At 44.2% G+C, this 18084-nt stretch overlaps 1 protein-coding gene across 1 annotated transcript in view; it reads left to right on the forward strand.

The window, feature by feature from the left end:
* The window catches only part of LOC126354108 (protein Skeletor, isoforms D/E-like), a 291002-nt gene that overhangs the window by 173417 nt on the left and 99501 nt on the right, over positions 1 to 18084 (forward strand). The window contains exon 7 of the mRNA XM_050003501.1: positions 16963 to 17062. Within this exon, the coding sequence (XP_049859458.1) occupies positions 16963 to 17062 (100 nt within the window). The remainder of the gene's footprint in view (positions 1 to 16962; positions 17063 to 18084) is intronic.

Consider the following 18084-nt stretch of genomic DNA (forward strand, 5'->3'; position numbering starts at 1 on the left):
GCTTCAGGCAAATGCCGGAATGGTTACTTAGAAAGGACACAGCCGACTTCCTCCCACCCTTCCCTAATCCGATGGGGTCGATAACCTCGCTGTTTGCTCCCCTCCCCCAAATCAACCAACCAAGCAAAATTACCGAAGCGTAGTTTTGGTATAGCGCAATTCTACGTCAGACACTCCCGTGAGGAATGGCTAACTCTCAGCTGAAAATGGTTCAAATGGCTCTGAGCACTATGTCATCAGTCCTGTACAAGTTAGAACTACTTAAACCTAACTAACCTAAGGACATCACACACATCCATGGCCGAGGCAGGATTCGAACCTGCGACCGTAGCGCCTTTAACCGCTCGGCCACTCTGGCCGGCTAACTCTGAGCTGACGCGGCGAGTAGATTCTATGGACGATGTGCAGAACTATGTCGATTGCTCTCCGCTATTTGAACGGCGCACAGGAGCGACGTGTGGAGTTCCCGTTACGTAAACAACCATTGTCTTGAACCTTTTGGTGCCGTCGTCGAAAGCTTTGAGCTGTAGGAGGTGCACGGCCGTACTCCCGACAAAAATCGTGTGAACTAGGTGTAACTGATTTTCATGTGTTGAAACGAGGAATGGTGAACGTCTTTTGTAGTTTTCCATCGCCATTTCGATTCGACGCTCACTGTGTAAAGTACGAGCGAGCGAGCTAGCTTTATGTACCAGGAAGACACCTATCGACAACCGTATGAACAAACAACATACAACTGGAGCCTATAATCTTTTAGTTTAGACGCCTGGATTACTGTAAAATTTGCCCCAGATTTATATCTTCATTCATGTGGGAGGTATAGCCTTGTGGGGATACCTGTAACGCTACCAGTCTCTATTTAACCTCCAACTAGCTCTTCTTCTTCTTGTTTTTTTGTCTACCTCAGAAGACATCTGAGTAGCGAAGCAACTTAAATCACTTAATAAAAGCAAGTCTTCTGGTCCAGACTGTATATCAATTAGGTTCCTTTCAGAGTATGCTGATGCATTAGCTCCAAACTTACACAGGTCACACCAACATTCAAGAAAGGTAGTACAAGTAATTCACTTAATTACAGGCCCATATCATTAACGTCGATACACAGCAGGATTCTGGAACATATATTGTGTTCGAATATTATGAATTACCTCGAAGAAAACGGTCTATTGACACACAGTCAACATGGGTTTAGAAAACATCGTTCTTGAGAAACACAACTAGCTCTTTATTCGTATAAAGTCTGGATTTCCAGAAGGGTTTTAACACTGTATCACACAAGCGGCTTGTAGTGAAATTGCGTGCTTATGGAATATCGTCTCAGTTATGTCACTGGATCAGTGACTTTCTGTCAGAGAGGTCACAGTTTGTAGTAATTGACGGAAAGCCATCGAGTGGAACAGAAGTGATTTCTGGCGTTCCCCAAGGTAGTGTTATAGGCCCTTTGCTGTTCCTTATCTATATAAACGATTTGGGAGACAATGTGAGCAGCCGTCTTCGGTTGTTTGCAGATGACGCTGTCGTTTATCGACAAATAAAGTCATCAGAAGATCAAAACAAACTGCAAAACGATTTAGAGAAGATAGCTGAATGGTGCGAAAATTGGCATTTGAGCCTAAATAACGAAAACTGTGAGGTGATCCACGTGAGTGGTAAAAGGACTCCATTAAACTTCGGTTTCACGATAAATCAGTCAAATATAAGAGCCGTAAATTCAACTAAATACCTAGGAATTACAATTACGAACAACTTAAATTGGAAGGAACACCTAGAAAATGTTGTGAGGAAGGCTAATCAAAGAATGGGTTTTACTGGCAAGACACTTAGAAAATGTAACAGATCTACTAAGGAGACTGCATACACTACGCTTGTCCGTCCTCTTCTAGAATACTGCTGCGCGGTGTGGGATCCTTACCAGGTAGGACTGACGGAGTACATCGAAAAAGTTCAAAGAAGGGCAGCACATTTTGTATTATCGCGTAATATGAGAGAGAGTGTCACTAAAATGATACAGGATTTGGGCTGGACATCATTAAAAGAAAAGCGTTTCTCGTTGCGACGGAATCTTCTCACGAAATTCCAGTCACCAACTTTCTCCTCCGGATGCGAAAATATTTTGTTGACATCGACCTACATATGGAGAAACGATCACCACGATAAAATAAGAGAAAACAAAGCTCGTACGGGAAGATATAGGTGTTCGTTGTTTCCGCGCGCTATACGAGATTGGAATAACAGAATTATGAAGGTGGTTCGATGAACCCTCTTCCAAGCACTTAAATGTGATTTGTAGAGTATCCATGTAGTTGTAGATGTGGATGTAAATAATCACGGCCTAGTTTTGACAGGAAAATGCGATTGTATGTGAACTCGTGGCGTTACGCGTTTTAAAAGCTGTTTGTGTCACTCTTACACGAGCAAATTCCGTTATCTATGACATCCAGTGAACGGGGATCTACTTTGAACTGCTCAAGCGCAATTCACGCCACCTATACCTTCATTCTGTGCTCTGTTGCCAAATCGCCACCAGGTTCCCAACCCGGAGTAAACAAAGCTATCCCTTAAAACGACTACTTTCATTACAATTGTCATCATCCCCCCCCCCCTCTCCCCCCCCCCCCCCCCCCCGATAATATAGTTTTATCAACTTTTTGGAAGCTCTGTTTACATCTTATACTAATTGTTTGATTGTTTATACTAAAAGGCTGTTCCTCGATAGGGAAAACCAACGCCAATGGAGCAACATTTCACCATTGTAGTACACCCCTATAACCAAACCCGTCCGGGAGCGCTAGGCAGAGGCCTTGCATGTTTGGAACCAATGACGAAGTGCCTATTTCGAGCGGTGTCGTTTGCAGACTGATCTCACAGCGAATGTTTGTGCCATCCATCAGTGACCTGAACCACTCGCATCGCTACTGCAGCTTTTAGTGTCAGCTTTGAAAAAATAATTAATCTTTCCAGATAAGTTGTGGGATAGCTACATTCTTCGCCTATGTGTCTTCAACTTAGCAATTAGCTTTGATATTAAAAAGAACGTACACAGCTTAAATGCAAAGCTGTGAGTCATTGGCAGCATGTTTTGGGGGACTCCAGTATTATCTACAGAGCCATCAACCGTTTCGCCTGGTGTCACCCCTTGGGCGAAATCCGTCCTGGCCAAAAGACTATTTTGTTTCTTCAAAGAACTCTTGTGTTTCTTCTAAGGACTATTGTGTTTCTTGAAACCCTCGTTCAGCCTGGCTGACCGAATTTCCAATCCTGCATGAAATTTTTGAGTGCAACAACAGGAGCTGAAAATAAACTTCCCAACTACTGAAGTATGTGCTCCGTTCCATTAGAAATAGAAATGAAACAGTTGTCCTTCTCTGTAGTTGTCTCTAGCCTATGATAAATCACGATGCAAGAGGACAGCTGAATATGATGACAATCACGAACGAATTGAAAGAAACTCACCATATAAATTATTGATACTTTACCAGAAGCGGTGACAGCCCTGTGGAGCAAATTACCCACTATTAGTATCCAGTGGGAAATAAAACCCACGTGTTCCAAAAGAAGGAATGGTTGCAAAAGATCAAGACTAAGGTGACAAAATTGATAGATCTCATATCCGACTATAACTTCAATTTTACTTCAACGTAATACACGTTTCTCCAATTCAATGAAGTTGGTGGTGACTGTGTGTAGGAGACAGAGAGTGAGAGAGAGAGAGAGAGAGAGAGAGAAAGAGGGAGAGAGAGAAACTGCGCATCTGCTAGGAATGGGTCACAACCATTGACCCAGAAGGAATTAACGTCAAATTCTGTTGGAGGGAAAGGTGACGGGTATCTGGGAAACAGACTAAATTCTCCAGTCAAGGGCAAGAATTAAAAAAGAAAATTACGTGAAAACTTGATCTTAACCTAATTTGTATATATCCATGCTATTGCTACCATAAGACAGCATTTCAAGATTCTCCAGTAGTGGAAGGAGAATAAGAGTCTAGGTAACCGTACCACACAAAATCCTATTTCTAACTTATAGATCCTCATGCGTTCGTGATCGCCATTTCCACAGTTTAGAGTATCGCTTACGAATGATTCCGTTTCAGTACAGACTTCGTAATGGCGCTAGGCTGGATTCCTTACTATCACTATCTGTCTGAGCCAGGCACAAATCAATGTCCTATCCCAAATAAATCTCTCGTTTTGGACATATGAACAGGAGCTTCTTGACAAGACTTCCACCTCCATACCGCATAAACTCAGAGGCCAATTATCTGGAAATAGAAGGAATTTACCCATCTCTTTTTCTCTCTTGAGCCCGGTAACACCCTGCTGTAATTTGTAACGTTGTACATGTCATAGTCAGTACAGCAGTAATAAGGTAGACACACCTTGGCAGTTCATGTGCTATAAGAAAGGGAATAATGTTACATTTTACTTCATAAGACACATAAGCCTTCTAACAGCACAGGCACATTGTGGAACGATCAATTTTTTACTTTATATCAGATACCATAAGTCTGTATCAATGGTCCAAACAACCCATACAGAACCGTCGTCCGATTGATACTTAAGTATTGCTCCTGAGTCTGTAGTATTCAGAGAGAAATTAGAGAATATCCTAAGAAAAAAGTCATCTCTATGTAACACCAAGAATAACTAATAGAATAATCATTTGTTTAGTACCAGGTTCGATTAAAATAATCATTATCAGGTGACATGAAACTGTCGCCGTAGCCTGTATGAAGTATCTCCTACAATGGCGGCCAGCCGCTGTGGCCCAGTGATTCTAGGCGCTTCAATCCGGAACCGCGCTGCTGCTGTGGTCGCAGGTTCGAAGCCTGCCTCGGGAACGGATGTGTGTGATCTCCTAAGGTTAGTTAGATTTAAGTAGTTCTAAGTCTAGTGAACTGATGACCTCAGATTTTACGTCCCACAGTTCTTAGAGCCATTTGAACCATTTTTTTCCTAAAATGGCGTTCATAATAAAAGAAAAGTCATAGAAAATATTTCGGCGCCATTGTCGTCAAAGATAAAATACGTTTATACAATTCAGTAATCTTGATAGACTGTCCATTTCTACGTTCGCTGCTATTAAATTGTCCAGTCACATTAATGCGACCATTTGCCAAAAGCCTAATTGACCACATATTGCAGAGTGGAAAGAGCAGGAAGAGAATCAGTGAGGTTCTGGAAGATTCCGACAGTGATTTGGAGCCATACCGACTCCATTGCCGTGGCCAGCTGCGCTAGGTTTCTCCATTCAGGATCCATGGCACGAACAGCCCGATCAATAGTGGTCCCACAGAGTCTCGATTGGGTTTTAATACGAGAAGGTTAGTGGCCAGGGGAGAACAGTAAATTCGCCTTGGTGCTCTTCAAACTACGCACGTACACTGTGAGATGTGTGACCTGTTGCATTGTCCTGCTGGTAGATGTCGTCGTGCCAAGGGAAAATAAACTGCGTGTAGGGCTGGACATGGTTCCCAAGGATAGACGCGTACTTGTGTTGATCCATTGTTCCTTCCAGAATGACGAGAGTGCCCAGGCAAGAATCTACTCCATGGACCACTACGCTCCGACCTGCTTGCAGGATGTTTGCTTTCAAACGTTTCACGTGCATGCTAACTGGTTTCTGCCCTTTGGAGCATAAAACGTGATACATCTTAAAATGTCATTGGCCGCCACTCAGCGGACCGAGTTTCTGTATTGGCGTGCAGATTCCATGCTTCGTCGCCGACGAACAGCATCCATCATGGGTGCATGATCCAGGCAACTGCTGTGGAGGTCCATACGCTGCGTATGGACCTCCGCAGCAACGTTCACTGAATTGGCATTGAGGAAAGACTGTTGAGAGTCGCTTGGTTCTTCTGGACAGTCAGTTGCAGGACAAATGTGTGAGAATTCATAAGGGACCAAACTGCTGAGGTCATCGGTCCCTAGACTTACTAACTACTTAGTCTAACTAACTAATTTATCCTCAGAACAACACACACGCCCATGCCCGAGAAAAGACTCGAACCTCCGGCGGGAGGGGCCGCGCAATCCGGGACATGGCGCCTCTAACCGCGCGTCCACTAGCCGCGGCAGTTGCAGAACAGTTGCGCGTCTATTCGCTCTTACACTTCTTTGCAGCAGCCGTTCCCCCGTATCATCTACGGCCCGTGCCCTGACAGTAGAATGGTCAGCTTGACGGATGGCCGTCCTATGGAACCGGGTTCGATTCCCTGCTGGGTCGAGGATTTTCTCCGCTCAGGGACTGGGTGTGTTGTCTTCCTCTTCATTTCATCCGCATCCGGAGCGCAGGTCACCAAATGTGGCGTCGAATGTAATAAGACCTGCACCAAGGCGGCTGGACCTGCCCCGCAAGGGCCCTCCGGCCAATGACGCCAAACGCTCATTTCCATCTATGGTCTGTCATGCACCACAGTTGGTTAGGTGCCGGTTTCTGATAGCGCCATTTTGTCTTGCAAGGAATACTTTAACCTTGGTGGACCGCAAGCAGTTTACGAGGTTAGCCGTTTCGGAAATGTTTCCACCTTTGGCATGAAAGCCTTTGGCCTGAACGTCATATGACCAGCTCCGTTTCCACATGACGACAACGACTGCACTGTTTTCCCTTTATATATCCTCCACTGCTTGTGCTGCCACTGCCATCTTTGATTTGTCATTGCACGCTGACGTCGAACATAGGCAGTGACCACATTTATTTGGCTCTACCGTGTATGTGGAGAGCGCGTTTCGTCACGGATTAGTTTGTTGTTGTTGTTGTGCTCTAAAGTCCTGAGACTGGTTCGATGCACCTCTCCATGCTACTCTATACTGTGCAAGCTTCTTCATCTCCCAGTACTTACTGCAACCTACATCCTTCTGAATCTGCTAAGTTTATTCATCTCTTTGTCTCCCTCTACGATTTTTACCCTCCACGCTGCCCTCCAATGCCAAATTTGTGATCCCTTGATGCCTCAGAACATGTCCTACCAACCGGTCCCTTCTTCTTGTCAAGTTGTGCCACAAACTCCTCTTCTCTCCAATTCTATTCAATACCTCCTCATTAATTATGTGATCCACCCATCTAATCTTCAGCATTCTTCTGTAGCACCACATTTCGAAAGCTTCTATTCTCTTCTTGTCCAGACTATTTATCGTCCATGTTTCACTTCCATACATGGCTACACTCCATACAAATACTTTCAGAAACGACTTCCTGACACTTAAATCTATACTCGATGTTAATAAACTTCTCTTCTTTTGAAACGCTTTCCTTGTCATTGCCAGTCTACATTTTATATCCTCTCTACTTCGACCATCATCAGTTATTTTGCTCCAGAGAATAGCAAAACTCCTTTACTACTTTAAGGGTCTCATTTCCTAATCTAATTCGCTCAACATCACCCGACTTAATTCGACTACATTCCATTATCCTCGTTTTGCTTTTGTTGATGTTCATCTCATATCCTCCTTTCAAGACACTGCCCATTACGTTCCACTGCTCTTCTAAGTCCTTTGTTGTCTCTGACAGAATTACAATGTCATCGGCGAACCTCAAGGTTTTTATTTCTTCTCCAAGGATTTTAATACCTACTCCGAATTTTTCTTTTGTTTCCTTTACTGATAGCTCAATATACAGATTGAATAGCATCGGGGAGAGGCAACAACCCTGTCTCACTCCCTTCCCAACCACTGCTTCCCCGCAAAAGCGTCACGGACATGCCCATAGGATTCAAATATCAGACTACAAGAGGGGTGTTGTACATCACGGTGTAGTTTACTGTTAATATTCGTGGAGCGGATGAACATACCAGATTAACGAAGATCCCAGGAGGATAGAAGTAATGTGGGATGCAGTGCAGATACAAAAGCCATACGAGCAAATCAGTGGGGTCATGTCGTTCACAAAGTTCTTACCCGGCTCGCCGGAAGGAAATACTGCTTATGGTTGTGATTATTCCCAGAGCGGACGTTCGGACGTTCCTAGAAGAGTGAACCAATTTATTAATGTCTACTACATATTTTGCGAATGGCCCACCAACGTAAAATTCGATAGATTCTACCTCAATCGGATGCACGCCATTCGCAGCTGGAATAGAAAATGAAGTGTCAATGGCAGGTGAAGCATCTTCTGCCTCTCCCCTAAAGGTAGGTTTGGTGTATATGCAGATGTAGATATGGAGAGAGGGGATATCTCGTGATAAATGCGTTTGTTTCACCACGTACATGTCTGACCCGGTTGCTTTGGAGTAAAGCACGTTCTGGAAACCGACAGGTCGCTGGATCGAATCCCAGTCGTATCAAGGAAATTTTCGTCGGTCTTAAATTTAGCCTTCATCCCTCAGCGATATGAGAAGTTGCCAGGAGCTACACATGACTCGCATACCAATTAATAACGGTATGTCGCCTTTTCCCGATTGCGTAAGTAGTGCAGGTAAGCGGCAAGCAAGTAGCCAAAGTGGCGTCCAATTGAATAACTTGCTCATAACCATTGAGCTTCACTAATTTTAACTACGGCGTGTATCTCTGTCGCCAGTTTTAGCTGCTTGTAACAAAAATTGGAGATAGATGCGGATCGAGGCTACGTGGCTGTTCTCGACATGCCACCGCATGCGCACAAGCAAGCATGCGTTTTTCTAATATGTTATAATCTAGATTCAGTGCATTCAGGCCATTTTTAGACGCATTTTGTATTTGCACGCCAGATGCTGATCACATTCTGTGATACAGAGAGTCGACAATTTACTCGTTCCTCGGTGATGATGGATGCCCTTCGCGCCGTAGTCAAATTGTTGATAAAACTGTTTTTCAGAGAAAGTTTTGACAGAATACTAATTTCCCTTCATTTAACTGTGTAATAAAACTAGACGTGCGCTATGCACAATGCAGAATCGCGGTTTCTTCCTTCTTATGAAGATCGACAGAAAGAGAAAGTTGCTCATGCTGAGCGATGTTACATAAGAGAAAATCTCAGTTCCTTTGCTTGAGTAATTCTTTCCCTCGTGAAACGTGAGTTATTACTGAATGTCAGTGCGTAAAAATTAAAATTTCTGAATTTGCATTTGCACTAGCTGAATCGCTGTGCAGTGCATGATATTATTGTGCTCTGCAATACGGTTTCTTCTCGTTCTATTAACGGATGCAACCTAAAAAGAATGAGAATATATCTATACTGTCATGAAATCTAGTTTTGGAATTTTATCCATTGATTTCCGGGAGATGTTCAAGATCCTCCTCCTAATGTTTTCTTAGCATTCCGTTTGCACTATCCCAAGAGGCAAACGGACCTGTGGCCATCTCTAATGCTCTTTACTGATTTCACTCCGTTTGCCTTGCTAGCCCAAATTAATACGGATCTTAACTAATTTGAATAATGTTACAAAACGGACTAGATACATTTTTATAAGTAATACTCTTCGAACATAAATGGCCGTTGATCAGTGGTCGAGCAGTAACACGAAACTGTCCGCCCCGCTATGCCGCAATGGTAGCTCAGCGTGTTCGGTCAGAGCGCTGCGTGTACTCTGTGATAAAAAATAAAAAAAAAACTGAGTCAAGTAATCAACGATCAACTTAAACGGCTGTCATGTGACGTCCACCCAGACCGAACGCAACGAACTATATCGAACAAAAATAAAGAAAAAAAGAGAGAGGTAGCTGAGTTGGCCTCTGTAATAAAAAACTGAGTGGAAGGATCAACCACCGAACTTGAACAGGATGTCTTGCGACGTCCGCAACGACCAAACACAACGATCAATAACGAACAAAATGAAAAAAAAAGTGGTCAGCGTGACGGATTGCCGTCCTGCGGGCCCGGGTTCGATTTCCGGCTGGGTTGGGGATTTTTTCCGCTCAGAAACTGGGTGTTGTGTTGTCTTCATCATCATTTCATCCCCATCCGGCGCCCAATGTGGCGTCGAATGTAGTAAGACCTGCACCAAGGCGGCCGGACCTGCCCCGTAAGGGCCCCCTCGGCTAATGACGCCAAGCGCTCATTTCCATTTCAGTAACACGAAACTAACCATTTCTTTTATGTTAAGCTGCCTTTATGTAATAGTCAATTCTTCATACAGCGCGCTGGTTTAGCGTAGTGCACGTTTGTATTCGTTAAGACCGATGCTGTACAAAACAATAAAGAATCATTGCTTTGAAACGCCGTAATTGTCTCCCATTGCGCAGTAGGAGTTTGAAATTTTTCTCAAAGGTGCCTGAAACGTCTCTCTCTCTAGTGATGCAAAAGCATGGTGCTCTGTGATGTCACTCTCGAGCTCGGCGATGTTTCAGACAGCAAGGTGACAACACATACGAAAAAAAGGCCATAGTTCAGTAGTTCATGGGAGCTGTAAGGTGGGTTAATGATGTCACATTGGCGTCAAATTTTACCAAAATTCTTCCCAAAGCCACAGTGGATGTGCCACGTGATGGGAAGGTAGTTACAACACATATTACCCACATTTCTCCCCTTAGTTTGCAGGTTCTTCGATCGAGGTCATAGCTGCAACGTCTAGCGCTGAAACAACGCGGTTTTCTTGTGGGTGACAGAAAATCATTTGGAACATACCGCCGCTCGCAATCGACACGAAAAGGCCTCAGAGGTTAGTCTAAATGCCGTGAATTAAACCACCCCTTCCATAGGGGCGTTCATTTTCACACATTTCGCGCTCAGAAATTACATTTTGCAATTTGGTGAACAACAGGAAGACGTCCTTGACAAATTTTGCGACGGGCGGTTCACTCCTTTTCTAAGGATTTCGCGGGGCTGCAGCCCCGTAGAATTTTATCTCACCCGTGTGGCGTGTAGCAAGACCACAAGTTTTGCTTCGGTATATAGGGGTGGATTGTTCAAGATCATTCGACGAAATTTGAACGTGATCCGAAGCAGGAGAGGGTGATTATACGTTTTTATTCTTCCTTTTTCGCACACTCCCGTGGCATGTGTACGTGCTAGTGTGGCATGTGAATGAAATGCAAGGGGATCTCTAAGACTCCGGCTAGACCCGTCGTCCCTCTGTAGCACCTTTTCTGGTGACTTAAAAAATATTCATGTACAGAGATATTCATCGATCACTACAAGCTTCCCGCTTCACACTAGAGCCTGCTGACCGTATACGATATCAAAGACGTGTCTAAAGGGTAGCTAGTGTGGCTTGTAGATAGAGATCTGTAGATGGATGTATGTCTGCAGATACATTTTAAAGTGCCCGAAAGGTTCAAATGGCTCTAAGCACTATGGGACTTAACATCTGCCGGCCGTTGGTGGCCGAGCGGTTCTAGGCGCTTCAGTCTGGAACTGCGCGACCGCTACGGTCGCAGGTTCGAAGTCCTTAGGTTAGTTAGGTTTAAGTAGTTCTAAGTTCTAGGGGACTGATGACCTGAGATGTTAAGTCCCACAGTGCTCAGAGCCATTTGAACCATTCTGAACTTAACATCTGAGGTCACCAGCCCACTAGACTTAAGAACTACTTAAACTTAACTAACCTAAGGACATCACACTCATACAGCGCGATTCTGGACTGAAGCGGCTAGAACCGCTCGGCCACAGCGGCCGGTAAAGTGCCCGACAAAGGTGTGCAGGTGCACCGAGGGTGTAGCCGAACTGGGGGATCTTAGACTCTTTGCAGTTTTATTCAAAGGGGTTTATGCGTCGCACCCCATCATACACACACCACAGGAGACTGTGAAAAAAGAGGAACGAAAAAGCGTAAACACCCTCCTGTATCGGATGGCGTTCAAATTTCGTCGAATGGTTATGAACAGTCCCTAAGAGTTCCACCCTGTATACCAAAGCAAAACTTGTGGCCATGCTACACTCCAAAGGAATGCGCCCACGTTCAGTGGGATTGCAGTCACTTGATGTTATCATAAAGAGGTTCAGCAGTCGCAAAATTTGTCGAGAACGTCGTCCTGTTGGTCATCGCACTGCGAAATGTTCTTTTCGAGCACGAAATGTGTAAAAATGAGCGCCCCTAAGAATGGGTGGTTTTATTGACGCCACTTGGGCCACAACTAAGGCTTTTCCATGTCGATTCTGAACAGAGGTATTTTCGAAATGGTCTCCTCGGTTATCCACAAGAAATCTGCGTAATTTGAGCTCCAGGCCTCGTGGTTCTGATCTCCATCGCAGAGGCGTCAAACGAAGAGGTGAATTGTGGGTAAGAGAGGCTGTAACGACCTTCGCATCTTGTGGCACGTCCGTAGTGGCGTTGGGCAGAATCGAGGTGAAGTTTGGTGCCAATGTTACATCATTATCCCACCTTACAGCTCTCATGAACTCCTGAGCTGTGGCCTTTTTTTCGCATGTGTCGACACCTTGCTCGAGAGCGACGTCACAGAGCGCCACGTTTTTGCATCACTAGGGAGGGAGGTTTCAGGAGCCTTTGAGACAAATTTCAAACTTCTGCGTCGCAGTTGTAGACAGCGACGGGGTTTCAAAAAAGTGATCCTTTAATTCTGTTTTGCAGACTATTTGTCGGTCTTCATACCATTATTTTCATTTATTCTACATGTGACAGGATATTACTACAATGTTTAGCGGATAACAGATTCTCATTGACTATCTTGTCATCTGCCACAACTCCGATATTACATCTAATAATATCCGTTTATAGCACTTAAAACACGAAGTCGTCCAGAGAATAAATTCTGTTTGTGTTTCCCTCCGCAACAGCTCTGCAGTCGCAGTTCGGTATGTGCACGGTAGTTGGCTCTGAGCACTATGGGACTCAACTGCTGTGGTCATTAGTCCCCTAGAACTTAGAACTACTTAAACCTAACTAACCTAAGCACATCACACACATCCATGCCCGAGGCAGGATTCGAACCTGCGACCGTAGCAGTCGCACGGTTCCGGACTGCGCGCCTAGAACCGCGAGACCACCGCGGCCGGCGCACGGTAGTTGCTTTGACTCAAGGACGAGTAGAGTTGCTTGTTTAGAATACCGAAGCTAACTGAAAATCCCATCGCTTATGACATGAGATCTGTAATTCGTTTGCTGAATGCGAAGAACCTGAACCACTCGACTTTCACCAAAGGTTTTGCGAATTTTACAGAGATGGTTCTGACAGTGCAATGAATAACGTTACTACGTGCACAATGCCGAACAAAATGGGCGTACATGCGTTTTTAGTGAAGAATTTGTTCGTGCAGCTGAAACAATAATTTCACAGTATCCGATTTTTCTAAAAACTTTCTGTAAATTAAAATATCAATTGTTCATAAAAAATTTCGGGAAAACTAAATTTGCAAACATTTTGTCCTTATCTGCTTTCAACAACTTGTACAGAACTATACAAAAAGACAAGATGGCTCCTCAACTAGGAAAAAGTGCTGCGTTTTATCTGTTATGAAAATTTCAGTCCAGTCACATATCATGTTAGATGGTTACGGACATACACCTTCCTTTAACAAGCATATGTATGATTTTTGGTCGAAAGCCTTAGCCGATTCTAATCATTTCTTTAATAAATGTTACGATTTCTTCTAACTCTGAACTGCCACATCAAATAATTTAAACTGACCCACAATTAGGTGTTTTGATAAGAGAAACAGCGCTAGAATGATCTACTAACCAAGAACGCGAAATTTTTAGGCGTATATTATAGGTCATTTCTGGCCGTAATTTTGTCATGATTCTTTTGACACCTATGTTCGGTTCGAATAATTGCCCAAGTCGCCGCAAGGAACCTGACGTGTTCATGTTTGCTTGAAAAACTACCGCGGAATACATTTGGATTTGGACTCTTTCATACCCGGTTATCAGCGTATGACCGTGGTCAAGCTGGTGGTTCTATTTCGTGGTTTGGTCTTGCAGAAACATCTTTTTGCTTGACCGGTACTGCTTTTGAATGTCTGATACAGGAGTCAAGATATGCTGGTGTTAAGATTAGCGTCAGATCGTTAACAACTGCGGCACAATGAAGAAGGAAACTTTTAATCTTAAAGGATTTTAATAGTTTCGTCAACCGTGTCTCTACTGTGATAAGTTGTTTTCCTTAATTGTTCTTTCCCTCACTTCCGCTGAATTGCACTAGTAGGTACGCATTAACTCTATAAAATTCTACGACATCTCCGTAAGATGTAATTTCTCAAGCTTCCGTTCTCTTAATGAAACATTCAGTTTGCATGCAGTATTCTTTACTAATAAATTACAAGGCAGCCGCAATCGCAGAGTTGCAAGAGGAGATGTGCAGTATTTTCAATACACTTCAAACGTCATTCGTATACAGAACAGTGTTCTGTGTAGTTGTAAGTGCATTATGTTGGAGCAAACTGGGTTGTAACGTGAACAAATTACTGGCGTTCGTATGGTGGGTGCTGCCGTAACCAAGACAGCAGAAGTGCTTAGCGTTTCAAGAGGCACCGTGTCGGAGATTTATACCACACACAGGGAAATCGGAAAAACACCATCCGCTAGGCCACAAGGCGGACGAATATGTGTGTTGGGAAGTGGTGACTGACGGTTATTGAAGATGACTGTGACTAAAAATAAGAGAACAAGAACTGCAAAAGTCACTGCTGGACTGAATGTCGCATCCCTGTACCCTGTCAGCACCAAAACAATACGAAGGGAGTACCATAAATAGGGACTCGTAAGGCGAGATGGAATTTGAATACTACACTACTTGCCATTGAAATTGCTACACCACGAAGATGACGTGCTTCAGACGCGAAATTTAACCGACAGGAAGAAGATGCTGCGATATGCAAATGATTAGCTTCTCAGAGCATTCACACAAGGCTGGCGCCGGTGGCGACACCTACAACGTGCTGACATGAGGAAAGTTTCCAACCGATTTCTCGTACACAAACAGCAGCTGACCGGCGTTGCCTGGTGTAACGTTGTTGTGATGCCTCTTGTAAGGAGGAGAAATGCTTCAGACTTTGGTGAAGGTCGGAATGTACTCTATCGTGATTGCAGTTTATCGTATCGTGACATTGCTGCTCGCGTTGGTCGAGATCAAATGACTGTTAGTAGAAATGGAATCGTATCACTAGCAGTCGAGATGACAGTCATCCGCATGGATGTAACGGATCGTGCAGCCACGTCTCCACCCCTGAGCCAACAGATGGGGACGTTTGCAAGACAACAACCATTTGCTCGAACATTTCGACGACGTTTGCAGCAGTATGGACTATCAGCTCAGAGCCCATGGCTGCGGTTATCCTTGACGCTCCATAACAGACAGGAGCGCCTGCGATGGCGTACTCAACGACGAACCTGGGTGCACGAATGACAAAACGTCATTTTTTCGGATGAATCCAGGTTCTGTTTATAGCATCATGATGGTCGCATCCGTGTTGGGCGACATCGCGGTGAACGTACATTGGAAGCGTGTATTCGTCATCGCCATACTGGTGTATCACCCGGCTGATGGTATGGGGTGCGATTGGTTACACGTCTCGGTCACCTCTTGTTGGCATTGACGGCACTTTGAACAGTGGACGTTACATTTCAGATGTGTTACGACCGGTGGCTCTACCCTTCATTCGATCCCTGCGAAACCCTACATTTCAGCAGGACAATGCACGACCGCATGTTGCCGGTCCTGTACGGGCCTTCCTGGATACAGAAAATGTTCGACTGCTGCCCTTTCCAGCACATTCTCCAGACCTCTCACCAGTTGAAAACGTCTTGTCAAAGGTGGCCCAGTAACTGGCTCGTCACAATACACCAGTCACTACTCTTGATGGACTGTGGTATCGTGCTGAAGCTGAATGGGCAGCTGTACCTGTACCCACCATCCAAGCTCTGTTTGACTCAATGCCCAGGCGTATCGAGGCCGTTATTACGGCCAGAGGTGGTTGTTTCGGGTATTGATTTCTCAGGATCTGTGCACCCAAATTGCGTGAAAATGTAATCACATGTCAGTTCTTTTATAATATATTTGTCCAATGAATACCCGTTTATCATCTGCATTTCTTCTGTGTGTAGCAATTTTAATGGCCAGTAGTGTAACCACTCATCAGTGATGTAGATGCCCGTTACTGGAAAACATGGTGTCGAAGCCATAAAACGTGGACTGTGGGGTAATGGAGTAATGTCATTGGGTCGGACGAGTCTTGTTTCTCGCTGTTTCCAACTTGGGGATGAGTTTACGTTCCAAGAGCATAACATGGCAGGGGTACGGTGATGATTCCCAGCCATGTCGTGGAATTCCTTCAGTCTGCGGGGTCGCATTTCTGTCAAGGATTATATGACCATATTGACTGAACAGGTCCATCTCATGGTACAATGTTTGTTCCCCAATGGTGATACTGTGTTCCAAGACGACTAGGAACCTGTTCACACAACTTCCATCAACCAGGAATGGTTTTGTGAGATCTAGGATGAATTGTAACATCTCCCCATGCCACCATAGGCACCATACTCGAATATTATTGAATCTTTGTGTTCTGCTTTTGAGAGAAAGGTGAGTGATCGCTATAAACCTCCATGATGGTTGTCTGAACTTGTAACTATTCCCTTGAAACCGTACAAGATATATACTTATCCCTTCCGAAAGGACTGGAAGCAGATTTGAATGCCAACAGGCTTCCCTGTTTGTCATGGTGATCTGTTGTGTTTTTGGGGTTCCCATATTTTTGTCTACCCCTGTACGAGGAGTTAAACAGCCGTTGTTTTGCATGTGTTAGTCTAGTGACGCGCTACTGTTATCACAACATGCTCAGCTCTTGTATCAATATGTTTATGTTTTCTCAAGGAATTTATGTTCCTTTGGTTACCACCTAATTTATGGAAACCACATTGCGTAGTTATAAAGTTTACGAATAAACGGAATATTTGCATTTTGTTCTTTTTGAATTAAAATTCTTAACGTTCAAAGCGCGTAATTTGATGTACCAGCTGATCAGCAACGAGATGCTACAATGAGATCGCCGGTAAAACGCGAATAATACTGTACTGTTTTACGAATTAATGAGCCATTGCTTTTGCGTATTAGTAAGTGTGCCTTTCCGCCGCTTTACATCCTGTCTTTTTGTTTGCAGTCGAAGCTGAACTGCGAGGTGCTGCACGACGACTTGGCTCTGGAGGTGCGATGGGCCATCGCCGGGGATAGCATTGTCGTCCAGCTGGTTGGAAAAGTTGGTGAGTAGCCTTGAGAAAACTATAATAAGGAGTAGAATGCAGAAGTCAATATGAAGAGACAGTGATTTAGGGGACGTTTTATCGTGACAGCAACATACAAAAATTATTTCTGTGCACGGTCTCTCACATCCTCTATGCACTTGATCCATTTCTTGACAAGCTTTCTGATATCGTCCTGGAAGACGTTTCGTCACACCGTGGACTTTCATTCTTGCATCGCGTCCAAAATCTTGTCATTCTATGAAAAGTTAGATTCACATAGGTGCTCCTTCATCGGACCACAAAACAGAGAATCTCTTGGAGCTAGATCGGGAATGTACAGTGAGTGCTCGAACAGCTCAAAATCAAGGTTTTGAATGCATTAGCTATATGAGAGTCGAAATTATCGTGAAGCAAAATCATACTTTTTGAACACACTGTGGTGACAAAAGACATGGGACAGCTATATGCACATTTACAACCGACAGTAGAATCGTATACACAAGGTACAAACGGGCAGTGCATTGGCGGAACTGTTAGTTATAGCCGGCCGTTGTGACCGAGAGGTTCTAGACGCTACAGTCTGGAACCACACGACTGTTACAGAGCAGGTTCAAATCCTGCCTCGAGCATGGATGTGTGTTATGTCCTTAGGTTAGCTAGTTTTAAGTAGTTCCAAGTTCTATGGGACTGATGACCTCAAATGTTAAGTATAATGCTCAGAGCCATTTGAACCATTTTTGTTATTTATACAGGGATGATTCATGTCATAAGGTTTACGACGTTCTTATGTCCTCACGACGCGAATTAACAGACTCTGAATGCGGAATGGTAGTTGGAGCTAGAAGCATAGTACATAAGTCGTTAGGGAATTCAATATTCTGACACCCACAATGTCAACAGTGTGTCAAGAATATCAAATTTTCAGGCATTAGATCTCACCACAGACAATGAAGTGGCCGACGGCCTTCATTTAACGATCGAGAACAGCGGTGTTCGCGTAGAGTTGTCAGTGCTAGTAGATAAGCAACAGTGCCTGAAAT

The sequence above is a fragment of the Schistocerca gregaria genome, chromosome 3, assembly GCF_023897955.1.
Source record: "Schistocerca gregaria isolate iqSchGreg1 chromosome 3, iqSchGreg1.2, whole genome shotgun sequence".
In the NCBI taxonomy this organism is placed as follows: Eukaryota; Metazoa; Arthropoda; class Insecta; order Orthoptera; family Acrididae; genus Schistocerca; species Schistocerca gregaria.